The 25,716-nt window shown below is 33.8% G+C and overlaps 5 protein-coding genes across 7 annotated transcripts; 4 read left to right on the top strand and 1 right to left on the bottom strand.

The window, feature by feature from the left end:
• Positions 1-741: 741 nt before the first annotated feature.
• Positions 742-4,531, top strand: LOC108852012 (actin-related protein 2/3 complex subunit 2B). Of its 3 annotated transcripts, XM_018625493.2 has the most exons (10): positions 742-839; positions 1,010-1,076; positions 1,171-1,378; positions 1,527-1,717; positions 1,881-1,958; positions 3,328-3,460; positions 3,548-3,639; positions 3,765-3,821; positions 3,925-3,967; positions 4,072-4,531. In XM_018625493.2, exons 1-10 carry the CDS (start codon positions 781-783, stop codon positions 4,287-4,289), a joined length of 1,146 nt encoding a protein of 381 aa, XP_018480995.1. In that variant the 5' UTR covers positions 742-780; the 3' UTR covers positions 4,290-4,531. The 3 variants fall into 3 exon arrangements, 2 of the variants coding, with proteins under 2 accessions (XP_018480995.1, XP_018480997.1); XM_018625495.2 differs by lacking the exon at positions 3,925-3,967 and having other exon boundaries at positions 4,072-4,255; XR_008944099.1 differs by lacking the exon at positions 3,925-3,967 and having other exon boundaries at positions 3,548-3,821; positions 4,072-4,159.
• A 3,213-nt stretch (positions 4,532-7,744) lies between these two features.
• Positions 7,745-9,807, top strand: LOC108849360 (probable peroxygenase 3). Its single transcript, XM_018622905.2, has 6 exons — positions 7,745-7,949; positions 8,594-8,743; positions 8,870-8,955; positions 9,062-9,156; positions 9,236-9,361; positions 9,481-9,807. Exons 1-6 carry the CDS (start codon positions 7,847-7,849, stop codon positions 9,638-9,640), a joined length of 720 nt encoding a protein of 239 aa, XP_018478407.1. The 5' UTR covers positions 7,745-7,846; the 3' UTR covers positions 9,641-9,807.
• A 631-nt stretch (positions 9,808-10,438) lies between these two features.
• Positions 10,439-13,736, bottom strand: LOC108853161 (uncharacterized). The gene is made up of 5 exons (XM_018626612.2): positions 13,434-13,736; positions 11,592-12,323; positions 11,146-11,340; positions 10,946-11,068; positions 10,439-10,858 (listed from the first exon to the last, which is right to left on the bottom strand). The coding sequence occupies exons 1-5, from the start codon at positions 13,473-13,475 to the stop codon at positions 10,751-10,753; spliced, it is 1,200 nt and encodes a 399-aa protein (XP_018482114.1). The 5' UTR covers positions 13,476-13,736; the 3' UTR covers positions 10,439-10,750.
• A 4,672-nt stretch (positions 13,737-18,408) lies between these two features.
• On the top strand, positions 18,409-22,828 carry LOC108855287 (pre-mRNA-processing factor 19 homolog 2). Its single transcript, XM_018629063.2, has 18 exons — positions 18,409-18,578; positions 18,657-18,742; positions 18,942-19,013; positions 19,108-19,170; positions 19,360-19,446; positions 19,575-19,716; positions 19,808-19,929; positions 20,159-20,275; positions 20,548-20,643; positions 20,725-20,784; positions 21,070-21,144; positions 21,220-21,324; positions 21,511-21,627; positions 21,733-21,810; positions 21,902-21,986; positions 22,077-22,128; positions 22,263-22,333; positions 22,408-22,828. Exons 1-18 carry the CDS (start codon positions 18,566-18,568, stop codon positions 22,542-22,544), a joined length of 1,578 nt encoding a protein of 525 aa, XP_018484565.1. The 5' UTR covers positions 18,409-18,565; the 3' UTR covers positions 22,545-22,828.
• A 575-nt stretch (positions 22,829-23,403) lies between these two features.
• On the top strand, positions 23,404-25,287 carry LOC108855286 (uncharacterized). The gene has a single exon (XM_018629062.2). The coding sequence runs from the start codon at positions 23,404-23,406 to the stop codon at positions 25,243-25,245; it is 1,842 nt and encodes a 613-aa protein (XP_018484564.1). The 3' UTR covers positions 25,246-25,287.
• The last annotated feature ends 429 nt before the right edge of the window (positions 25,288-25,716 follow it).

Genomic DNA, 25,716 nt, shown 5'->3' with positions numbered 1-25,716 from the left:
GCTTGCTGTTCGTGTGAAACCGACGCTTAATCACATCAATCTTGTATTTTTTTATTTTTTTATTTACTGATTGTAAATTAACTTGTATTACAAGTATTTCTTTTTACCGATGGTAACGTGACGTTAACTATACAGTCATTATTGTTCTTTGATATTGTTCACAGTCATTACTAACGTCCACCTGAAAAAACACAGTCATTACTGTTCTTTGATATTGGTAGGATTTTGACTTTTAGAGTAATTTGTTTTTGGACGAAGACTTTTGAGGTTTATAAAAGCACATTCTAGCTCAAGTACACAAGACTCGTGGATTGCCGTATTAGATACATAATCTAGGCTTTATCTTTGGATTTAAAATATTTCTTTAGATTCCGTTTTACAATCCCCATTCAGATTCCTTCTTTGTCATTATATGTGACCGAGCGAATCGTAGTCCATCAGATTCCACAGCTTTAATCTAATGGCTGAGAGAGCGTTAAAACTACTTATCTACTAACACAAGTCCTCTTAATAGGCCTACATTCGATTGGGATGACAGAGTAACATATAAGTCTTCAAATGATACTTTTTAGCTTTGTATGTTCGCTTATAAAACAGATTAGAATGATTGCAAATTTAGAACTTGCATTGTACTCAACCTCCAATAATTCACCTACACACAAATAAACAAAACGCACTTAGAGTCACACACACATTATAAATTAGATAAATAAATGACAAACAACAAGTTATATAATTATAGTTATTCTGTCCTCAAGTTTCCTCCGAGTTCTTTCAAGAATGGCATATCTCAAAAGATCATCTCCAACACTGAGAGAAACACTCCTCAAGATATACTGGTAAGCTAGCATACTCTGTCTCAATCCTCCTCTCTTTAATCATCACTCATAATCCGGTCCGATTTCAATACCGGTTTACTACATCATCTTCAACCTAACAATTTTTCCGGTTCAGCCTCAGTTGAGATGAATTTTTTTTATTTGCATTGTACTAATTAAATTCATGGCAGTGCTGAAAAACCTGTTGAGATCGATCAACATTTCTACGAGTTTGGTTCGATTCAATATCACATCAAGGTATATTTTATCATATCTCTTGTCAACTCTTTAAAATAACTTTCTGTACTAAGTATTACAGAAAGGAAACGATATATATCATTTGGACATGCAGTGCTCGGTTTCCGACACAAATATTGTGTATGTATCGACATCGACATTGCTTGAGACACAAGGAACAATGACGTTAAAGGAGATTTCGAGTCACACTTATGAGGTGATTAAGCAAATTGCAGTTGGTGTGATAGATATTGTTGATCCACCAAGATTAGGGTTTCAATTGACTCTTAAGCTTCACCTTGATAATATGCCAAGTGGCAAAGGTAATATCATATGTCTTCCTTACTTTTGTGATGAGTCAATTTATTAAATAGAATTTTTCAATAATATGAAATGGGTACCACCGGCTATAAGTTATCTCCAGTTACATTATGTACAAGTTTCATGATTTTTTTAATCTTTTTGATGCAGAAGCGATCAAAATCATTACAAGCATCTCTGAAATACAAGCGATAATATTAAGTTGTCAGTTGAAAGAGATGCTAAAAAGTTTAAATTTTCAAGATGATTCACAAGCAATGAACAACAACAACAACAACAACAATAACAGGCTCATCAGGATTGTTTATCACCCAAGTGAACCCTTCTACGTCTTTAAACAGGTTTTTTATCCGCTTTTTAATTTCTTTTTTTTAACCGTGTATTATCTATCTGTTAGAGTTGCATCCTATATATGATTTATATACATAGACCGACGCTAAATATTGGGCTGAATTGATATATAGCTGCTATAAGCCTATAAGGACTAACTTTCAATGTTTTCAGCCAGAGAAAATTACGGCGGTGTTTCCAATGAACTTTAGAGACAAATCGGATGTGGTCATTGCCACGTCTTTTTTCCAGGTACACATGATCACTGTGAGAGGCACTGGGAAAATGTTACTCTCGGATACTAGAATGTCAAATGATAAATTAAAATGAAAAGGAGTTATCCAATTAATTAGAACTGTATTTAAAATTTTGTAAATAGCTTTCAGTAAACCATCAATATAAATTATTTATTTTCTACAAAAGAGTGAAAAGTTAAATAATAAAAAGTTAAGATATATGTGGAGCATATGAAGGCACGAATAATTAGTTATATAGTAATAGTAAAACTAGATTAGGACCCGCCCTAAAGGGCGGAAATTGATTTGTCAAATTTCAATTAATAATATATGGTATATATAATATGTGTATATAATATTATATATATTTTGTGTAACATTTATATAATATATACATATTAGACATATATATAATATTTTATTAAATATATATAGAATTTAATAGTGTTATAATTTGTGTTGTACTTGTTATTAGTTTGTATTTAATCTTCTTTCATTTTTAGTATAATAATTTGTCTTGTCACATCTTTTACCTTTTAACTTATACACATAGTTATGCCATTTTTCAAAAAAAAACTTATACACATAGTCTCGTAAAATGTAATATATAAAGAAACATATTTAAAAATCTATTCACCATATGCCACCATTATTTGGTTGTTTGAACAAAAAAAAATCATGTTCTTGCATAACTGTGTATGTTGTGATATGATGTAGGTGAAGAGTAAATATATGGAAGTAAAGTTAGTGATAAGAACATGAGCCTATGTTGGTCTATGCCACAATTATTTGGTTTTTGGAAGATAAATGAGCATAAGCATACACGGTCTTTGTATGCTTACGTTGTAAATGAGTCGGATATTTTTTCTCTTATGTCTGGAATGATATGGAACTCGTTGATTTAAGAGTGGTTCAGTTTTATATGATCTAATTATATTAAGAGATTAACCAAAAATATTATAAAAGTGTTAATGGTTAGGTTTAACTAATCTATGTTGGTTAAGATTTGGTTTAATTTAAGTTGGTAGGTTGCCTTGTATAGAAGGCATGATATATTCTAGCAATAATTATGAAAGAGTCCAAAATTTAAATGAGAACTTCAAATAGTAGATAATCCCTAAATTAATAGATTAGATGTGAAACTCATTATCTAATTTACGGTTGATTAATCACAAGAACGAAACATATTATATGCAATTTATAACGATCCAATATTCAAATTTGGTTTTGACTATTCCGAAAAAAAAAACATCCAAGAAGGAGAAACAACTTTTCAATTATTCAAAAATGGTTTATGTCGTTTTTAAAATTGAAATGTTTTATCAGTATATATTCTCTTTCCAAATTTTATCTTATTGATGAAAGACTTTCAATATTTGACACAGGAACTAGTGGAAGTGGGAAACCAAAAAGAAATGGGAAAAGCACCACAATGTAGTTGGTCACCAGTTCCTCCTTACCAACTTAGAGGAGAACCGGTCCAAGACTTAACCATAAATTCTGGTTTTGTCTCTTTTGGTACATCTTATTACCTTTAATATTTAATTAAATTCAACCTCTTATATACACGAGTTTTAAATTTTAATCTTGTTGGTTTTATTGCAGATATTACTTCACGGCACGTTAAAGGAAAGAGACTAGACAAAACGGTTTGGAACTTACTTAATTTCTACGCATATGTTAAATACCATATTAAGGTAAACACAGTGATGACTTCTTCAAAAGAAACTAATACATATACAGATATACTCTATATATATTATTTTGATGTTTATATTCTTGTTATGGAAATTCACAACCTTTTAAATTGTTGGTAAAATAGTGTTCGAGAGGGTACATACAGAGAAGGATGAGAAAAAGAATGGATAGTTTGGTGAAGGTAATTTATTCATTTTACGCACACACGCGAACTTGCAAAAAATAACAGAAACTTGATGATAAAATAATTTTTAACTTGTTATAAATTCTAATTATATAAGCAGCTGCTAAATAACACAAGCCTAGAAGAAGAAGTTCCTCAAAAGGGTATTATTTTTATTAGTTTTGCCACTTATATAAGGTTTTTGTCTTTCTGTATTAAATAATAAAATAATGTTTTCGACAATTTGTATTTATTCTCTGGTTTATAGAAAATGGAAGATGCAAATACATTAAGGAGCTTGTGAAAGTTCCAAAAGGCAAACTGATGATGAAACATAGATTCAAGGAGATGTCAAGGAGGGTGAAGATAAGTAGATTCCGGATAAAGATGAACGGATGTGCTCGATTTCGATTCAATCAACGGTGGATATCTCTCCCCAAGTTCTCTACGAACCCCTCAAATAAATCATACACAAAATTGGACTAAACAATCTCCTAGACTTTGAAGTCTCCATATACACATCCATGCATATGCACACATATGTATACAACACACACGTTCATCATGTGAGAGTTGTATATGTATACCCCATTGTATTGATTTTTTTTAACTAGCCCCATTGTATTGATATAATGCGATCTGTATGCATACTTCGAAATTTAATCACCAAAACTGATGATTTGAAGTTTGACATGTAATAAATTACTTAAGTAAGTCTCTTCAAAAAAAAAAATTCACTCAAGTTATTTTCTCTAACAAATATATGTAAAACCACAAATAAAATTATGATGATCTGATAAATATACACATGTGTGATCAGTGGTGGATCCACATTTTGAGAGGGTGTGACGTGTATTACATACTAAGTGTCTAATTCATAAGAAGAAACATATAGATGTTATCAGCTCTGATTATTTAGATGGCTAAAAGGTGCCACATGCAACCCACGTTCGAGCAACCTGAGCATTCTTTCTTCAAATTTTTGTTTACTTTATTGTATTTACTCACATTTTATAAAATAAGTTTTCCTTTCTTCTTTGTTTTTTGCTATCTAATAGCCCTTTCTTCAACTTTGTTTTTTTGCTATCTTATAGAAGAGGTTTATTTTTCTTCCTTCACTTTGATATCAGCTTTTACCTTTTCAAAAAGATATTTTTTATTTAAGTTTTAGTTTATCAATTTTATTTTTAATACATATTAAAATAACCAATGAAAAGCTTTTAACATAAAAACCTTTTTATCTTATTAACTGCTCAAGATTTTTTTTATAGTGATTTTTTAAAAAAGAATTCTTCAAATTTTTGTTTACTTTATTGTATTTACTCACATTTTATAAAATAAGTTTTCATTTCTTCTTTGTTTTTTGCTATCTAATAGCCCTTTCTTCTTCTTTGTTTTTTCCTATCTTATAGAAGATATTTATTTTTCTTCCTTCACTTCGATATTAGCTTTTAGCTTTTCAAAAAGATATATTTTTATTTAAGTTTTAGTTTATCAAATTTTATTTTAATACATATTAAAATAACCAATGAAAAGCTTTTAACATAAAAACCTTTTTGTCTTATTAACTGACTCAGGATTTTTATAGTGATTTTTTAAAAATTATTCTTTACAAGATTATAATTTAAAGAATTAATTAATTTATTAATATAATTAAAATTAAATTTATATATATATATATATATATTATGATAATATTTTTATATAAATGTATAATGTGCTACACATTAAATTATTTTCTGAATCCATCTCTGTTATATATTATGATAATATTTTATAAAAATATAAATGTATAGTGCTACACATTAAATTATTTTCTGAATCAGTTTCTATGTGATTAAGTGATTTAATTTCATTAGAGCATCTCCATCAGTAGATACTTACTGGAATCGTACAATTGGATTCGAGAAGTGTCGTCGTGGAAACATAAATTTATAAGCGTGGAGTTCAGATGGATTAACAGAGGAGCAAATAAGGTTGCAGACAAGATGGCAAAACAGAACATTCCGTTGCATAATTCCTATTGGTTTCATTATTTTGTACCAAGATCTATTTCAATGGAACTTCACTTGGATTATGTCTCTTTTTAAGCTAAATCAATAAGATAGACGTTAAAATGTGGTCACATCACGATCGATAACATGTTTAGCAAATACGTGTTAAACACTCTTAAGTTACAAAACATGCATTCACCCAATAGGCATTTGAATATTTGATCCATTTGGTTGGTCAGTACTGAAATATTCCCGGTTCTTAGTTGATTGTATTTGTACCAGTTATTTGTCATCAACCACATTTTGTTAGTTTTGAATCACTAATTGGTAATTACTCAAGATTCATTTATCTTTTTGTTCAAACTCAAGATTCCTTTTTGGTAAGAATTACTCAAGATTCTTGTGAAGGACAAGAAATGCTTTTGTCCAAAGAAGCTATAAATGATGGAATGGAAGCCTGTGCTAAGAACAATTATAAGGATAATCATTACTGATTTTTTTTGGTAAATTATACTCTTTGTTTTATAATATGTGTCATTTTAAGTTTTTGCATACAGATTAATAAAATTATTAAATTTCTGTTTATCCTTAACTAATATAATTTTGTTTGGTTTTGTTAATTAATGAATTTAAAACAAGGGTAAAAATTGAAAAATCTATTTAACATATGTTTTGAAATAAAAAACAACACTTATAATGAAACAAACTTTAAAACGACACTCAAGATTTTAATTAATTAATAGGAATGCTTTTTCCCCTTAAATATGGTTTTTTTTTTTTTTGCTAAATTATTAAATATGATTTTTTTAGAAAATAAGCACGACGTTATTTTCACATCGACTTCTCCGTGATTAAAATGTGGATTCATTTCAGCAAACTGATGAAGCCACGTGAATGGACGACCTTATTAGACGTAGTCGTGTATAATTTGTCTATCGTTTTTCTTTTGGGAAAATGGCTTATTCCCCTACGAACTAGTTGTTTCCGACTTTTTCACACACGAACTTTTAAGCCATGCCAAAAACCACACGAACAACTGAAATATTGTTTATTCCTTTATGAACTAATTATTTCCAGTTTTTTCACACACAAATTTTTAAACTTTGCCAAATCATAAATTGTGTTATTTAAACATTAACTTAGTTTATGATAGGTAGATAGCCGGTTTAATTTGGGTTGATAAAAAAGATAATATATCGTTTTGTTCTTTTTTGTTTTCTTTTTGTCAACTGCTCTTCTTCTTCAAAAATCGTTTTACTTTTCATCATCAATTGGGAATAAAATTTATTATTTTGTAAAAGATTAAATGTTTTACATGATGCATAAAAAAAGAGCAGCAACTACTAGTTTACCAATCCGCTATGTTGATGTTCTTCTTTCTTTATGCATCATGTAAAATGTTTAGTCTTTACAAAATAATAAATTTAATTCCCAATTGATGATGAAGAGTAAAACGATTTTTGAAGAAGAAGAGCAGTTGACAAAAAAAAAACAAAACGATGTATTATTCTTTTTATCAACCCAAATTAAATGGGCTATCCACCTGTTGTAAACTAAGTTAATGTTTAAATAAAACAATTTACGATTTTAGAGGAATTAGCTTAAAATTGATAGTTTGTGTATATAATTCAAAAAATAGCATAGTGTATGTGGTTTTTGGCAAAGTTTAAAAATTTGTGTGTGGAAAAGCTGGAAATAATTAGTTTATAAGGGAATAAACAATATTTTCGTTGTTCGTGTAGTTTTTGGCATGGTTTAAAAGTTCGTGTGTGAAAAAGCCGGGAACAACTAGTTCGTAGGGGAATAAGCCATTTTCCCTTTTTCTTTTACATCATTAAACCACAAGTTTGTGTTCAAAAAAAAAAAACCACAAGTTTACGACACGTGTCCATTATTTAGTTTCTTATCACATCATCTTGTTTATAAAAGGACCACGAAAACCAAAGTATCGGTGTCCATTTCTTTGCAAAAGTTGAAACTGAGAGCATCTTCAATTATTAACACTTACAGAAGAGAAAGAGAAGGCGATCCAAAGGATAAAGAGAGAGTATGGGAGAAGAGTCAGAGGCTTTTGCCACTACGGCGCCACTTGCTCCAGTGACCGGTCAGCGAAAAGTAAGGAAAGACTTGGAGGAAACATTACCTAAACCATGTAAGTATATATGCCTATCCAAACTTAAGAGTTTCATGAGTTCTCGAAAGCAAAGCTTAAGAGTTTCATGTGTAAAACAAGCTAAAATATAACAATCCTACTAACCGCTGCAATTAACATGACATATCTTTAAAATATTTTTGAAGTTTGAAACATCCGAGTTTTCAATTTCTTAAACACTATGATAAAAGTAAAAAAAAAAATCATTTTAGATTAGCATTTCATCTATGAAGTTTGAAACTGGATTATGACACGGCAACTACAGCCACAACCACTTGTTAATGTAAAAATATCTTGTTTTTTTTCCTGAATAGTAAAGTATAGTAACTTGGTTTTCTTTTTTTTAGTCTAAATGTTAAAATTACGGGTTTTCCTTCAAAAAGAGTTAATTACGGGTTGCACAGCACAACAAAAGGGAAGTAGATTACTAGTTTTCACAAGAATTTTTACAGATTTAATTTTTTAAGATACCTTTAAAACGCATGTTTAATTTTCATTAATTTTCCGATAAAAAAATTTCATTAATTCAAAGAATTGTATTGTTATGATGAATACACTTTTTCCAAATTATAAAGCGTTGGTAACGTTCGTTAAGTCAGTGGTCACTAGACACACTACTAATTATAGAAAAAACTGGAAATCAGATTTAGCAAGAGCACTAGTAGCTCCAGATACAGAGCATCCGAATGGATCAGAAGGTCATGACAGCAGAGGAATGAGTGTTATGCAACAACACTGTGCTTTCTTCGACCAAAACGGCGATGGAATCGTCTATCCTTGGGAGACTTATGCAGGTTACTATTATATCCTTTTTAACTTTTCCGAGAAATAAGAAACCATATATTTATGTAAAACGTAACTCTTTCGTTACATGTTCACATATTCATCATAACAACAAATATTGAATTTTTATTTTGCAGGATTCCGTGACCTTGGTTTCAACCCAATCTCTTCTGTTTTTTGGAGCATAATCATAAACTTAGCGTTTAGCTACGTTACACTTCCGGTATGTAAACCAAATCCTTATTAAGACCCTTCAGATTGAATCTTTTAATTATTATTATTTCTAGATTGATATAATATATGTTGTGAATGATGAATATTGTAATTAGAGTTGGTTGCCATCCCCACTATTACCTGTTTACATCGATAACATACACAAAGCCAAACATGGGAGTGATTCAAGCACCTATGATACTGAAGGAAGGTATTCACTCAAACACGTTGCACACCGAATCATTTCAAACAGAATTTTCATGAAATAATATGGAAAATCGATATTGTAGGTATGTCCCGGTTAATCTCGAGAACATCTTTAGCAAATATGCGCTAACGGCTCCAAATAAGATAACATTAAAAGAGCTTTGGAACCTAACCGAGGGAAACCGAATGGCAATCGATCCTTTTGGATGGTTAGTACCCAAAATATATTGGTTCTTAGTTGATTATATGTGACAATACATCTCTTATTTTGGTTATTATCCGGTAAACCAAACTAAACCGAGTGGTTTGATGTCTTGGTTCGTGTCAGGCTTGCGAATAAAGTTGAATGGCTACTAGTCTATCTACTTGCTAAGGATGAAGAAGGGTTCGTGTCTAAAGAAGCTGTGAGAGGTGTCTTTGATGCAAGTTTATTTGAATACTGTGCTAAAAAGAATAAAGAGAAGGCCGATTCTCGCAAGCAAGACTAAGCATTTAATTTGCTAATTATCTTTTAATTTATCTGTTTGTATTATTATGCCCTCAATCTTAATTATGAAAAGGACAGATAAACAAAAAAATCTATGTGGAATAATTGTGTTCTTGATTATATTGTTGTGTAAAATTTGTTGAATAAATAATATGAGATTTTCATTAATTCATTATATATATATGGCAGAAGAAAAGGTATAGCTTGGTTGGTGTTAAATTACATGGACTTTCAACTCAAAACAAAACAAATGGATTGGTTCAAGTCTTTTAATATTAGTATTGTACATTTAAACTCTTGGTGTGAAATCATATCTTTTTGAGATGATGGGTTTTATCGCCCCATCTCGTAGGCTTGTAGATAATGCGGGAGCGATTGTAAACCCTGAGGAATAAATGAAAGGTACTTTGCCCATTCATTTCTCTTACGGAACTCATTAATCAGTCAACACATTTTTTGATCATCTACATTTTGTTTTCTAAACAAGATAATTTCTGAGACATGTTGTGCGGTTATAGGTTCTGCATTTACTGGACCTATCAGAAAAGAGTGTGTAGATCTATGGCCAAGGATTGCAAGTGCTGATAACGCCATCCTTTATTCAACAAACTCAAAATTTAGTTTGAAAATGAGTCTTGATGTTTTGTGTGTGTTTTAAGTAGAGACAAGAGCTTTCAGACGTAGTTTTGTTTGCTTCGTTTCCAAGAGCTCAACTAAGAACTAAAATGTTTATAACATAGCGTTCAGGTGAAATCAAAACTTTTAAACCTTTTTATTCAAGACATTTCATATATCATATCTTTTAAATACAAGACACAACATATATCTACAAAACTACCAAATTTCTATGTAACGTAGACGTAATTAGACAATCTTCTTCACTTAATTCATTGTTTTTAGTGAAGAAACATCCCTCTTCACTGCTCTTTTATTCATCCAGACCTACCTAACGGCCCATTATTCTTTCTTTGTTTTTTTTATTTGTTCTGACTGCAGCATTTCAAAAACACATATACTAATTAAGCAACAAGAAATAACTCTATAGAAGTACTAGTTATATATAACTATATAAGATTCATGTTACAAACATGAATCTTATAAGTCTTGAAACTCAAATCCATGACTGAATTGAGTAGTTGCATTTGAAGGAATTGGGTCCACTAATGTGAGCAAAAATGTCTGAAGAATCTACCAATTGTTCCTCATCCTTTACGCCCACCTGTGAACCAAACCGGTTTAATTAGGCTAGTTAATCAGCACTCCTTTAAACATATACATCGAGTTAAAACAAACCGGATTTTCTTACCCCGTCTTCATCATCATAATGGCTTGAAGAACCTTGTTTAGTTAGTTCACCAAATTCATCATTCTTTGCAAATCTTCCTCTGACTCTTGGACGACTATCTGCCAATGTTTTCCTACACGCATACTATAACAAAAAACAAAATTAATTGTAAAAACAATAACTAACGGTTTATTTCGGTTAAAATTTAGCAAGAATTGAACCTTGATTTTTTTGCTGAAATTCCTTTCGTTCCTCTTCTTCATGTACCTATTGATCCTCTCTTTTCTTTGTTCAGGGGAGAGTTTCACGACTTTATCTAACGTTGAATCTTCTAAACCGGTTATGTCGACCGGTCCTAATGTCGGATGAGTCTGAGGTATCACTAAGTGGCTTTGGTTCTCGACGCCACTAGGTACCTTTTTAACCAAAAAAAATAAATCCGGTTAGCAATATTGAACCGGTCAAATGTTCCTTCATAACAAACCAAAAGTATGACAACCAAGAATTTTGCTGCACCGAGCCGGTTCCTTGATATATCAGGTATTTACCAAACCAAACATTTGATCATAAACAAAACCAGATATCTCAGTTCTATACTTTTTGCGAAGATAACTAAGCATAAACCAGATAAGTATAACAAAAAAATGAAATTAATTTTCAACTTTACCTGGAGATGTTCTGGACTAAAGATGCCTTTGATGGAATCCGGACAGAATAATCCACCATTATCAGTTTGAAAATTCATCAGTTGATCACGTGGTTTGTTGGTATCCGGTCCGGGATATAAACCAGAACTATTATCAGAAGATAATAAACCGGTGCTCATATTCGCCATATATGCCGGTAAACCGGAAGTACGAAAGATAGAGCAAGGGTTAGGGTTTATGCCAAGATTGTAACTTGGAACAGAAGAAAGACAGTCTTCCTCGAAAACCCCTAACGGTAACAGAGGAGGAGTTATAGAAGAAAACGCTGGTAAAGCAAGAGTATCTCCAGAGTATGGAATGTTAGGAAGCTGATGAACATTTTCAACTCCAGATGAGAAATCAAACAGGTCTTCATTTGTTGTTGTAAAGAGATTATCTATAACTGGATACTGCAGAGAGGATGATGAGAAATCGATAGAAGCTGCTATGTCGTTTTCAAAATCCTCATGTGAATCGAAAACTATGGAGAGATCCGCGTTATTGATGCCGTCTTCATCATCTTGAAATTTGTTGTTCATGTTTGTATTACTGTTCTCAGTTGTTGTGGTCGTGTTAGTGTCTTGGAAGCTCCCAGGTTTCTCAAGAATGTTCGAAACAGAGTTGACTTCGGAGGAAGGATTGAAAGTTTCTTGAAACTGTTGTGGATCACAAAAATCGAAGATTTGAGCACTAAGAGGGCTCGTGATATCATCCTGGTGAAATAACACAGAGAACGGTTAGATTTAGAAGAAAAAAAAGTGGAATAGAGAAAGTAAATGATCAAGATCTTTTGAAAACATTACGCTAAAACCAAGCATCAAATAAGAGAAACAGAGTTTTGGCTTGAGTCACAAGAAACAAGAACTGTGTGAGATCCTTGAGAAATTACTGATTGGTTCTTAAGACAGATTTATACCATAGTAAATGTTTTATATTGTGTCCTTAAATATCTAAAGAGAATCAGTAAGATAACTCTTTATTCTGTTTTTCGACATCAAAACACTCCAAGATTTCTGTGTCTGGATCAAATCTAATCTTTTCTTTCTTGTTATTAATGCCAGTTTAGAACAACACAAATGTTAAAAAGGATTAAATGCATCTGTTCTTTCATGTGACATGTTTAGAAGAAGTGTAAAGCTCCAATAGCTAAAAAGAAAAAGCAAAGAATGAGTGGAGTTTCTATAAAAGGAAAGTTTTCTGATTTTGGCATTTCTTGTTGGTGCTAAGAAAATAATCTAACATTGCCTGGTATGAACCAACATTTAGATTTTTTTCCCACAAAGAAAAATACAACAACATGCAAGAAACCTTCATTATGATCATATACACATCAAACAATACTAGTGAAAATCACCGAACTTTATAAATTCGATCAGGTGAGAAACTATTCTAGCATTTTACTTTTGAAGATAAATTGCATGTCCGGATGTGATAGAAACAGGTGAATGGACTTGATGTTAGTAGAACATTTTTAATGTCACGTAACGATTTTCAATTGGCTTAGAAGTAACAATCGTACGCATGCATGCGAATAAGAATGATAATGTTCAAAAACCGTAATTTGGAAGATAAATTGAAGTGTGTAGAGAATAACAAAGGGAAAAAAAGTTCAAAGAATGAAGAAATTGAAATAGAGATAGGATGGAATAAGGAAAGAAAATGACGTTACACCAAAAAAGAAAACTCTAGTTAATTGAAATTCTAGGGTTGCCCCATAAGAGTTTTTTTTTGTGTGTAAATGTCAAGAAAATGATATGTTCAATGCAATGGTTTCAAACAATATAAAAATATATGAATTATGTGGTTAAAGAGAAGAGAATTACGATGGAAAGCTGATCTTGAGACGAGATCACGTCTTGCAACATGATTGTGTTCTTTATCTCCAATGTTAATGCGAAAATTTTCTTGGAAAAGGATAGAAAACTCCCCAGAAAAAATACTTATAGTAAGAAAAATAACGAACTGGCCTTCAAGGATGCTTTGTCAAACATTGTTGAAACTGATGTATGAACAAGAAATTCCATCAGAAAATTGAAATATTGAAGAAAAAACAAAAATAAAACTGAAAAACAAAGACAAAGAGATAATCAAATTAAAACAGAACAAAGGTTTCTTCTGTTTGGACAGAGAAGAAATGAAAAAGAGGTTATGGGAGTTTCCAGTAACCATCATACATATATATAGTTTTGGTTTATGTGTATGTATTTATATGCTTATATCTACGTATATCATGATGCATGTCTCTAAATATATTTTTCATGTAATAAGGCGTAGTATATGCCAGGATGGCACTTAGCATGACGTGGAAAACGAAGGAGGAAATTGTTTTGACCGATGAATGAGTTTGACCTAATTCTTTTTGCATGGATTTTGACTGAAAATTATACTAATTTAAGCCCTATATTCATGGAATTAGTTTTCTATTTTTTAATTATAGATATGTCCAATCTTGTATATCTTTTGCTAATTTTATTGACTTTGTTAGTGATTTTGCGCAAAGGAGTAAAATTGTGAAAAAGAAGTGACCAGGTCAGTAAACTATGGGAATAATTATAGGGATAATTATATTGCAGGATGCCTTTGGACAATGAGCATTTATTTGCCGTAAGTAAATTTCTTCAATAATTTAAGATAAAATTCGAAAACAATGTTTAACCAACTTTGAAGTAAAGGGTTTTTTCGTATGAAAATGATTTCATCTGCGACTGTGACATTTTGAGCTTATATGGGTCAATGCTTACTACCTTTAAGATATAAGTCACTCCCTCATCCTTCGTCATTTCACTTTCCTACACTTTTATTATTCTAATATTCTAGTAGCTAGCCATAACCAAAATAAAGTATGCTATCTAAGATGAATATTTAAAGGCTACATTGTCAACCTAATCATCGGTACGAACAAAGCAACTAAAGTACAAATTGTGTTAGCATTCAAAACCATAATTACTAGGATGTGATGATATCTCATTTAGTCTTCGCATCTTTAACATGTATTCACACAATTGAACTATGCTGTCGATTAAAATAGAATGTTACTTTGCCATGCTTTAAAGCTGTTTCAGGATCACGTATACTATCCTAAACTATTTATATTTTGCAGTTCACTTAGTATACATTATTAGAAGAAAAATAGGCCAATATATACATATATAGATGAAATCTCATTTTTGTTATTTGTTCTGATTATGAGACACCAATATCGCCTGTCACTATCTTCTTTTGGTCACAAAAGTCTACCATGCATTTGAAAATCACTGCCATGAGAATATAGTTATTTTCTCCCTCAACATCTCTTAAAACATTAGTAATTTACTCTAAGTCATCTCCACAAACTAATATTATCATGTATGTTGTGTTTATATATGTCTAGAGCGTAAAGTACACTAAACATGTACCTAGGAATCGAAATATTTATATTATTTAAAAGGTAAGGATTTGGGATTAAGAGAACTGCAATAATTCTATTATATTTCAATAACAAAATACGAAGTGAACAATTATAAATGGAACTGCTTAAGATCAAAGCTGATTTGATGAATTGATACTTTGGACATATATATGACCATCATGATCTAAAGTTCAATATATGCACACGCATTATCCAAATAGAAAGCGACCACCACTTTCATAATATCAAACCAACACGTAGAAATAAGAGAAACTAGTAATAAAGAGAACAAATATATGTATATATGACTTTAATCATATCTTTGTGAATATAAAAATTCATTGCGTTTTATTCAAATTCTTCTTCCCAAATGAATATGTTTAACCATTGACTAAATAGGTAATCAATGATCAATCATGCTGCAAGAGCATCCCCAGTAGGGAGTTTTACTCTTAGAGATCTCAAAAACACACACACACATATATATGTATTTTACAAATTTTAAGGGGGAAATTCCTCATTGGACATGCTCTAAATACGTATAATTCACTAAACGTTAGTTATCTCATCTCAAAGGTAGTACGTTCGCATTATTTAAATAGGTAACCGATGATCAATCATAGACTGCAACTTGGTTATGACATGGAAATCGAAAAATAGGTTTAGTAATTCCGGTTCATCACGGTTTCAACATGTAACATATTTTCTTTTTTTATAAATAATATTTGTATATTTTGTGGGTGTTTATATTTGTATGATAGTTTCGCTTTCATCTTTGGATCCTACGAATATAACTTTTATGCAAATAGAAAGGGCACACCATCGTGCTTCAGATGGTACCCTCATCCCTCTTGATTACTATAATTAAAATAATATAATGTTTTATAAAAAACTTAAAAGTTACTTTTTTATTTTGCTTGGGTATCTCTTTGTATTATTGCTCTACTTTTGTTCAATTCATGGAGGTCGCCTTTTCAACGTGAATGCATAGTTGCAAATCATATAAAAGCCCATACGCTATTATGTGTACCACTGTCTAATATATACTATATCAAATATATATCATAGTTAAATAGTTCTTATTAGTGATCTTTTCCCACAAGGCCACAACTGTCTGATTATTTAGTTATGTCTATAGATCCCAAATATCTAAAGTTCTTATATTATATTGGCTTTATCTTATAAGGGTACTGTCGATTCACTATTTTAAGAATTTGAAAGATTTATCAACGTATTACAAGTCTATGATTTTCATATTTCTCTTATTTTATCATTGCTCTCATGTACTTAATAAATATGTTCGAGATTGCTCATCATATTCACAGGCCATGAATGATAAGATATGCAAAATGGTGAAATGACGTTTAAAAACGTAAATACTTCACCAATTAAAAAATTACGGGAGTAAAAAATAAAATGGAAAGAAGTAAATTTGAGTTTTTGCGTATATAAAATATAAAACAAAAACTCATTAAGTAGAAAATCTTATTATGTAATTTTTTGTAGAAAATTTATATTGTTATAGTTATATAATAATAATAATAATAATAATAATAATATTTAACATATTAAAATATTTTTTTTAAAATTATATGTAGTTATGTAATAAAGAAATTTATATTTTAATTTTATTTATATTATTCTACCTACTATTATAAACATATCAAAATAATCTAAAATAATAATAATATTTTTCATAATATGTAATTTTTATTTATTTTATTTCTTTTAATAAATAGTTTTATTATTGATATTTATTATATTTATAATATATTGAATAATATATACTGTTATACTATTGATATTTATTATATTCGTAATATATTTAAAAATATATATACTGTTATATGTATAAATTCTGTTACTTGTAAAATTTGTCCACGCGTATAGAAAATTTACAATAATTTTAAGATGTTTTGCCTACTTTTAGTTATTCTATTGTTTAATTATTTGTCTCAGTGATTATGTATTTACTCAAAGTTATCAATCAAAACCATAGAAATCTTCTAAGAGCACTTTCAACCATGGTTCTAGGAGGGATTGTAAACATTTTGAGAAAGAAATGTTAGGAGAGGAATGGAAAAAGTTTTTAGATCAAGATATTTTAAAAATCCAATATATCTCCACATAACACTTGTAACCTATAATTTGATTGTAATTTTATTTTACAAATAAATTTTAATTGTCTAATTATAATTTACTAAAATATTAATAATTTTTGTTTTAGAAACTCAATGGAGTTCTTATTGTTGGAGGTGCTCTAAAGTAGACTAAAAACATGCATATTACAATATAAATAGTTATCATCATTTTTCTTTTCTTTTTTTATCATAAGAAACATATTAACATGAATCATATGTCCAAAACCAAGACTATTATTTTAATCCATTCACAAGAATATGATAATCTCCTTATGAATCATAAATGATAGTTAAGAGAATAGACACAATTTTATTGTCAAAAGAAAAAGAGAATAGACACAATTTTTGGTTGTGAGAATCATACTTTAACGGTCATCAGTCATCACTAGGGCTATCACTACGGCTCAGGATAGTGATCAACCGACCGCACTTGTACATCGTAGTGGGTTGGTAATGCATTTCTTCCTTATCAAGAAAAGTTTGTATATCACTGTAAATGGAAGTGTAACCTGCAAACCTATAGAAAAGGAGAAGAAAAAAAAAGCTATTCTGAATGTAGGAAAACAAACTGAACAAAACAAAACTTATCAATCAATTTGAAATTGAAGGCATTTGTTTTTGTTTTTATTCACTATTACTGTTTATTTGGTTTTATTATGCAAGACATTTATTTTAGTTTTGGATTTTATAAACATAAATATGGATGATTATTTAAATCTGGAATTAAATTAATTTTGATTTTAAATATAGTTTATCATTTTACAAAGTCGAAAAACCCATATAGCTCTTTTAGGGCTGGATAGGACTCTGGCATATGAATCCAGAATTTTTGCGAGCTGTGCCATGCCGAGTTTAAATAGCAACCAGTTGGATTGGACTAAAACCATAAGAACATCTCCATCCCCACTCTATAATTTACTTCATTTGTAGAATAAATAGAGTAGAAAATGGAGTAAATTATAGAGTAGGGATAGAGATGCCCTAACGATTGATACTCCTAGGCCTAGCTAAGCAAATCAACTAAAAGTACTAGTAATCTTTTTTTCTGAGTTAGGCTTGCAATCAACCAAGAGTTGAGATAGTAATAAGTCGGAAAAGTATAAATATGAGTATTAATACGCGGTTGTTTCAGTATTCTATCTGGATGGGATTGTATCAGAATCGTTAGAAACCTCGAAAGCCCAAGTACGTAAGATGAAGCCCACACAAAACAAAGTAACCGTCAAAGGCCCATCTAAAATATCAAACCCCTAGTTTTCCAGTGAGAGTGTGTTAATCCACTTCCTCTCCCCGCGGATTGAGAGATTCCTCGATTCTGCTTCGTAGCGCCGGTCCGGAGAATCTCCTCCTAACCATAGCTCTCCGCCGCTCCAAATTCATCCCAAAACCTCGTGCTGCTTCGTATCAATCGCGTTCTCTCTCTACGATGAACTGCGCAAGTAAATCTTTTTCTTTTCAGTAATGCCGATTTAGGGTTTTTCTTTTGGTTGATTGGTGTTCGTCTTTGTTCCGTACAGTTTCCGGAGAAGTTCCCGAAGAGCCAGTGGTTTCGACCAAGTCAGGTTTGCTCTTCGAGAGGCGGTTAATCGAGAGGCATATATCGGTAAAGCTTAAAGCTTTTTTTTTTTCCCCTTTTGAGATTCAGACCCTGTTCAGTTACTTTTGCTTGAAGATTTTTACTTTGGATAGCTCTTAGATTTTTCAATGCACCTCACTCTGTTACTTGAATTCTTCTTGACAAGATCTTGGCTTTTGTCAATATTAATATTATCTCAAGTTGAAGTTCTTTTGTGACCTTTTAGGATTATGGGAAGTGTCCGGTTACTGGAGAACCTCTTACACTTGATGACGTTGTTCCCATCAAAACCGGGAAGGTAGTGTTATATATCTTTTTGGTGTATTTGATGTGGAGAACTGTTGGAAGAAATTCGTTTTTAAGATGTTTTAGTTTCTCTGGCCATTATGCAGGTTATTAAACCGAAGCCAGTGCATACAGCTAGCATCCCTGGATTGCTTGGAACGTTCCAAAATGTAAGTTTTTTTGTTTCCTTTGTTCCTGTTATTGGTCATGTAGAGTTTGGTTGATTGCCTTGGAATAGTTCAGGATTGGTTCTTAGTGCCATACAAGTTTTGTTTGACTGAACAGCTGTCACACTGTTTTCTGACTGCTAATCAAGGGAAAATTGTTACAAAAGTTAGTTTGTTTCTCTGCACTTTTAGGAATGGGACGGTTTGATGCTATCAAATTTTGCACTGGAGCAACAACTGCATACTGCAAGGCAAGAGCTTAGTCATGCCTTGTATCAGGTAATTTCAGCTGTGCGTGATTATTATTATTTTTTATTATGTACCATTGTTTTATTATCTTTAACGTCTCATCGTTTGTTAAGTGTGTTTGAACAATTTATGTGATATTTTTTTTCTTCTGTTTGCAGCATGACTCTGCTTGCCGCGTGATTGCTAGGCTTAAAAAAGAAAGAGACGAAGCTCGCCAATTGCTTGCAGACGTTGAAAGACATATACCCGCAGCCCCAGAAGCCGTAACATCTAATGCTGCTCTTAGTAACGGTAAACGAGGTATTATTGTCCAGCCTTACCTAAAATACGTTGTTGGCTAATTAGTTTTCTATCTTGTAACATGTTACTATACTCTTTTGTTGTTTAATAGCTGCCGGTGATGAAGAATTGGTTCCTGATGCGAAGAAGTTGTGTCCTGGCATTTCAGCTGAAATTATCACGGAACTGACAGATTGCAATGCTGCTCTTTCCCAGAAGCGCAAAAAGCGACAGGTACAAGGATATATGTCCCCATCAAGTGTGAAAGTGGAGGCTTATGATTAATGTTACTCAATATATCTATTTAGATCCTAGTATGCGTTTGAAAATTTAAAGGAAATGTTTCTATTTCCTGCCTCTCTTTGCATGTTTTATTCTCCTGTTTCACTCTATTCACAGATGTACTTCAGAGTTTTGTGTCTTCTGTTGGTTTCTGCTAATTTAAGCATTTTTTTTTCTACAGATTCCTGAAACATTGGCTTCAATAGATTCTTTGGAGAGGTTCACTCAGCTATCAAGCCACCCACTTCACAAGACCAACAAACCGGGCATTTGTTCAATGGACATCCTACATTCTAAGGTTTCTCATCACTTTATTCTTATCTGTTTGTGGAAGTCATTGTACAGCATGTGATAGCTGACAGAAACACTTGTGGTCATGAATTATTTGAATACATCCTTTGAGTCCTTGGTTGGGCAGTGTTCACTTTATGGTTCAGTGTTCAGTCTTTTTGGCATAATTTTCAATTGTCCTCTTATATGCGAATAGGCCGTGTGCGATAGTTTGTATTATAACTTGGGGTCCTTCGCATTTCTTTTGATATCCATTATCCTTTTTAAATTGGAAAATAGGATGTCATTGCTACCGGAGGACTGGATACAACTGCTGTTCTCTTTGATCGCCCTTCAGGGCAAATCTTGTCAACACTTACTGGTCACTCGAAAAAGGTAGTTAATTTTTTTTTGCCTTGGATTCTGTTTTACTTTGATCTGTGGCTCCGTGCTTGATATGCGTTGTCCCTTTTGTAGGTTACAAGTGTAAAATTTGTAGGTGACAGTGATCTTGTTTTAACTGCTTCTGCTGACAAGGTAACTACTCAATACATGTACAGATTTGAAATCCATACTTGCAAAGTTGTATGAATAGTGCTTGGTCTTTGTTTCTGTGGGAGTTTTGTTATCCTGCGTTTGCCTTTGTTCTGTAAAGTAGTAGCTGGAGATGCATTTTCTTACTGAAAAGATACGAAGTAGCCTAGCCACGAAATCTAAATCTATAGTCGTTTTGATCATTCACACCAAAAGTCTTTGCGATATAGCATCTCAATTTGTTAAATAGGTAATCTTTATATTACTAAATTAGTTACTTACCTGCAGACAGTCCGTATCTGGCGGGATTCTGGGGATAGGAATTATGCTTGTGCGCATACATTGAATGATCATTCTGCAGAGGTAAGGATCTGTTACATTTTATTCATGATATTCATATACTTTTAGTTTGACATACTACCGATGATGCGTTTTCAGGTGCGAGCTGTAACTGTGCATGCCACAAATAAATACTTTGTGTCGGCATCTCTTGACAGTACATGGTGCTTCTACGATCTTTCCTCTGGCTTATGCCTTGCAAAGGTCCCTCATCTTTTCTAGCTTTGCGTATATACTATATTATAGAAACTATTCTATATATTCGGTTTGGAATATATTTTCTTCATTAAGCATTGTCATATAAGTTTCTTCCTAAACGCCAATTTATGGTTACAGTACAAGCTCCTTTCATAATAAGAGCCATTTTCACATTTCTTGTGTTTTACTCAGGTGTCGGATGATTCTGAGAGGGTGGATTACACGGCTGCTGCTTTTCATCCTGATGGTCTCATTCTCGGAACCGGTACTTCTCAATCTGTTGTTAAGATTTGGGATGTTAAAAGTCAGGTAAAAAACTCTGGCCTTCGGGATTCGATTACCTCTTTCAAAAATCAATATTTATGTGTGCACAAGACTTCATTTTTTTTTTTGAACTTTTGTGTTGGATAATAGGCAAATGTGGCGAAGTTTGATGGACACACCGGTGAAGTTACCTCTATATCTTTCTCTGAGAATGGTTATTTCCTCGCGGTGAGTACTTTGAACAAACTCCGAGAAGTGAAAGTGCAACTACGATTCATGTGTACAAGAATGCGTTTTTTTTTGGTTCTGCAATGTACAGACTGCTGCCGAGGATGGTGTTAGGTTGTGGGACCTGCGCAAGTTAAGGAACTTCAAGTCATTCCTATCCGCAGATGCAAACTCTGGTATGCAACTACTGTATCCCATTCTAGTCTTTTTGTTGATAGATTAATCTCCTCGTATAAGATCATGAAAACACTTCTTTTTTTTTGCAGTGGAGTTTGACCCTAGCGGATCTTATCTTGGTGTTGCTGCATCAGATATCAGGTGAGTGCGGATTTGAAATTTAATTGGTCAAAGAGGCCGAGCTCGGCTGAAGAAATATTCAAAAGAGACTTGTGCAGTTCAGTAACCCGCACTTGGGTTTATAAATTTTAACAATATGCTTGTTACTGCTGCAGGCTATACCAGACGGCGAGTGTGAAAGCTGAATGGAACCTTATTAAGACACTCCCTGATCTCTCCGGCACTGGTAAGATCCCCTTTCATTAACTCTTTCTAGGGGTCAACATTATGTTCCTAATTCGAAAACCTTTGAGCTTGCAGGTAAAGCTACATGTGTGAAGTTTGGTCCAGATGCACAATACGTTGCAGTTGGTTCCATGGACCGTAACCTACGGATATTTGGTCTTCCTGGTGACCAAACAGCCAATGCCGATGATGACTCTGCACAAGACTCTTGAAGAATTCGTTAGAAAGCTCGGCAAATTTTCGAATGTTCATCTCCGGTTTCTTCTCTCTCTTCTGTTGTATCCTACAGTTTTCACAGCTATAAGGAGGATTTGTTAGTTGGCATAGTGATCTTCGTTACTTCTCTGAACGCAAACGATCACACTTGAGTTTTCTTACTCTTTTCATCTTATAGGTTCTTCTAATCTCTATCTCCCTCTTTGTACCTTCGAAACATGTACCAAATTGTTCATTTGCTGCTAAGGATCGGATCTAAATGAAATTAAGACGTTATATCTTTTTTGTATGTCAAGGTTATATTTTGCTAAGAGTAGCCCTAAATATCCCCAGACACATGTCAATTCCTCTGCGACCTAATGGCCACACAGACCTTTTTTTCTAGATCACCTGGGTACGTACGAGGAAAGTACTATTTAAAACTCTTTGCAAGAAGACATTAGCCTCTGGCATCCATCTTTCAAAGAGTATAACCCATCTCTCCTCCTAATATAGCAAGCTTCTATATATCAAATATGATTTCTCTCTCATAATTTCTATACAGCACAATCAAAAAAATGGAACCTACGATTGACTCCTCTCCTCTCTCATCTCTCTGCTTCAAAGGTTAATAAAAAAAACATCTAGAAAAATAAGCAATGGCCAATAACTTATCCATAGCATTCGGAGGTTAGCCACCAAACGATAACAATCTAATGATCTATCCAATTGAGAATCGTCCACTTCTTATGGGGTTGATCAAGAGTTTGATATTCCAATTCAATAGCCCTTCCATTTCTCCTAAAAGTTTGACCACATTTCGTCGAACGTGACTGATTTGAAACAACAAAAACATTGATTGCTGTCCCACAAACGATGTCGATGTTTGCATCTTTCCAATTACTAGAGCTCAACCTAATCTCCGCTCAGGATCTAGCTCCGGTCTCCCGTAAAATGAAGACGTACGCGGTGGCTTGGGTTCACTCCGAGCGTAAACTCACCACCCGCGTTGACTACACCGGTGGAGCCAACCCAACATGGAACGACAAGTTCGTCTTCAGAGTCAGCGAGGATTTCCTCTACGCTGACACTTCAGCCGTCGTGGTCGAAATCTACGCTTTGCATTGGTTTCGTGATGTCCACGTCGGTACAATCCGTGTCCTAATTAGCAACTTAATCCCACCAAACCGTCGGCCTGGATACCGAACCAACGACGAATACCGCCACACACCCCCTCCCGGAATGCGCTTCGTAGCACTTCAAGTTCGCCGACCATCTGGCCGTCCTCAGGGGATCCTCAACATCGGTGTGGGAATCCTCGACGGTTCTATGCGAAGTATGCCGCTTTACACGAATATGGACTCGTCTGCGGTTGGTTACAGAGACTTGCTTGGTGAAGATGATCCGCATCTGCAGCATTTACATCTCAACAACAGCTCCAAGAACCCGCAATCTCCAAGTTCAAAACAGAACCAATCCGTAGTCTCGAAGCCACCGCCTCCACCATCGGTGCTCCGTCGTACGATGAGTGACACCAGCTCCATGGTTGTCTCCGATCTTCTGAGCAGAGCAGAGCGTAGCCGTGTGGCTAATATGAAACCTGTGAGCGCATTAGCAAGCAGCGAAGATGAAACTGTACCTACAACAACAACGTCAGGACACCATACAACGACGGAGGATGATTCCGTCGACTACGAAGCGCCTTACAAAACGCCTCATATCCCAGGGCAGAGATATGATTCGTTTGAGGATGAGTTTGTGGATCAATCATCAAACGAGTTTGTGGATCAATCGCAAAATGTGATGCCATCGAGAAACGAAAGATACGATCATCACTCACGCAAGACATCACGAAGATCGACGCCGGTGATCGAGAAACCAAGGCCGCCGAGAGACTACGATCGCAGCAACCGCGCTTCGCCGTACTTGTCGAGGCACGGGACGCCGCTGAGATCGAACATCGTGGCATCTACTCCGATCAGATCTAACATCGTCGCATCTAGTCCGATGCGATCAACGGGCGTTAGGTTGACTCCGATGAGATCTAACATGGTTGTTGCATCTTCTAGTCCTATGCGATCCACTCCGGTGAGATCTAACATCGTCGGATCTACTCCGTTACGATCTAACGTCATCGGATCGACTCCGTTACGATCTACCTACTTGGGAACGCCGATGAAATCGCCTCTACGGTTCGGTACGCCGATGAGATCTAACTTGGCAGGGAGACTGATTTTAACCGAATCTGAGTTAGGTCCGTCGCCTTCGGAAGTAGCGAATAAGATGGCGAAGGAGAGATCGCAAGCCAACGACACCGAGAGTTCGATCCTGAGCGAGTGGAGCCTCGACGACGATAGCAACATCGAAGGTCTCCGATCGAAACTCGAGCGGTGGCGGACGGAGCTTCCGCCGCTTTACGATCTCGGATCGAGTCACCAGAGCAGCAATGTGAGTAGCGCGATTGTTCCTGTATCGGCGAATGCAGGCGGAGGGAAGAGCTCGAGACGGAAGACTCCGACGACGGTGAAGAAGACGAAGAAGCATAACCGCCGTCACACGGAAGGAGGAAACGGTCTTTTCTCGTGTTTTAGTAATATTTGTGGCGCGGAATGTACTTTCGTGTGTGGAGGCGGGTCGGATAATGACGGGTCGAAAAAGAAAGGTGGGTCAAAGCGTTTGCCGCGCTTGGGCTCTGCTGATAATTTGAGTTATGTGTGATTGTTTTTTTACATTTTCGTTTTTTTAAACCGGTTTATATTTCCTGGGGTTTGTGAATAATCTGGTCAAACCCTGTAATACAGATACCAGATATTAAAAGAATCCTGAATATTTATTAGTGTGTTACATAATATATGGTACGCAAGAACAAAACAACCCTAACGGTTTATGCCACAATTAGCCACTCCGGCTTGTATAAAGCAATAACATATCCTATTGCCAATCCAAACAACAATCCAGGCCAATACCCTATTACTACTCCTCTCCAGTTCAACACCTCTGCATCCTCTTCATCATCTACTTGCTTTGGTGGCGCACTAGTCCCAAAGCAACTTTCCTGGAGAGGAAGACCACAAAGCCCTGCATTACCTTCAAAGGAGGATTCAGGCTGCCCACTAATCTGCGTCCCTTTCGGTATCACACCTTTGAGTTGGTTGTAAGAGACATTCATGTACCCCAAAAACGAGAGGG

Source organism: Raphanus sativus, chromosome 4 (genome assembly GCF_000801105.2).
Source record: "Raphanus sativus cultivar WK10039 chromosome 4, ASM80110v3, whole genome shotgun sequence".
In the NCBI taxonomy this organism is placed as follows: domain Eukaryota; kingdom Viridiplantae; phylum Streptophyta; class Magnoliopsida; order Brassicales; family Brassicaceae; genus Raphanus; species Raphanus sativus.
Note: the sequence above shows the minus strand (reverse complement) of the source record. Positions and strands in the feature narration are given on the sequence as shown.

Bases quoted from the DNA above. Each gene is read 5' to 3' on its own strand.
- LOC108852012 (XM_018625493.2), top strand. From the start codon at position 781: ATGGCATATCTCAAAAGATCATCTCCAACACTGAGAGAAACACTCCTC. The intron at 1,718-1,880 runs GTTTTTTATCCG...CAATGTTTTCAG, and splicing joins CCTTCTACGTCTTTAAACAG to CCAGAGAAAATTACGGCGGT. The intron at 3,461-3,547 runs GTACATCTTATT...GTTTTATTGCAG, and splicing joins TTCTGGTTTTGTCTCTTTTG to ATATTACTTCACGGCACGTT.
- LOC108855287 (XM_018629063.2), top strand. The intron at 21,325-21,510 runs GTCCCTCATCTT...TGTTTTACTCAG, and splicing joins CTGGCTTATGCCTTGCAAAG to GTGTCGGATGATTCTGAGAG. The intron at 21,628-21,732 runs GTAAAAAACTCT...GTTGGATAATAG, and splicing joins TTTGGGATGTTAAAAGTCAG to GCAAATGTGGCGAAGTTTGA.
- LOC108853161 (XM_018626612.2), bottom strand. From the start codon at position 13,475: ATGTTGCAAGACGTGATCTCGTCTCAAGATCAGCTTTCCATC. The intron at 12,324-13,433 runs GTAATTCTCTTC...TTATTTCACCAG, and splicing joins CTCAAGATCAGCTTTCCATC to GATGATATCACGAGCCCTCT. The intron at 10,859-10,945 runs GTAAGAAAATCC...TTTGGTTCACAG, and splicing joins ATTATGATGATGAAGACGGG to GTGGGCGTAAAGGATGAGGA.
- LOC108855286 (XM_018629062.2), top strand. From the start codon at position 23,404: ATGTCGATGTTTGCATCTTTCCAATTACTAGAGCTCAACCTAATCTCC.
- LOC108849360 (XM_018622905.2), top strand. From the start codon at position 7,847: ATGGGAGAAGAGTCAGAGGCTTTTGCCACTACGGCGCCACTTGCTCCA. The intron at 7,950-8,593 runs GTAAGTATATAT...ACTGGAAATCAG, and splicing joins GGAAACATTACCTAAACCAT to ATTTAGCAAGAGCACTAGTA. The intron at 8,744-8,869 runs GTTACTATTATA...TTTATTTTGCAG, and splicing joins TCCTTGGGAGACTTATGCAG to GATTCCGTGACCTTGGTTTC.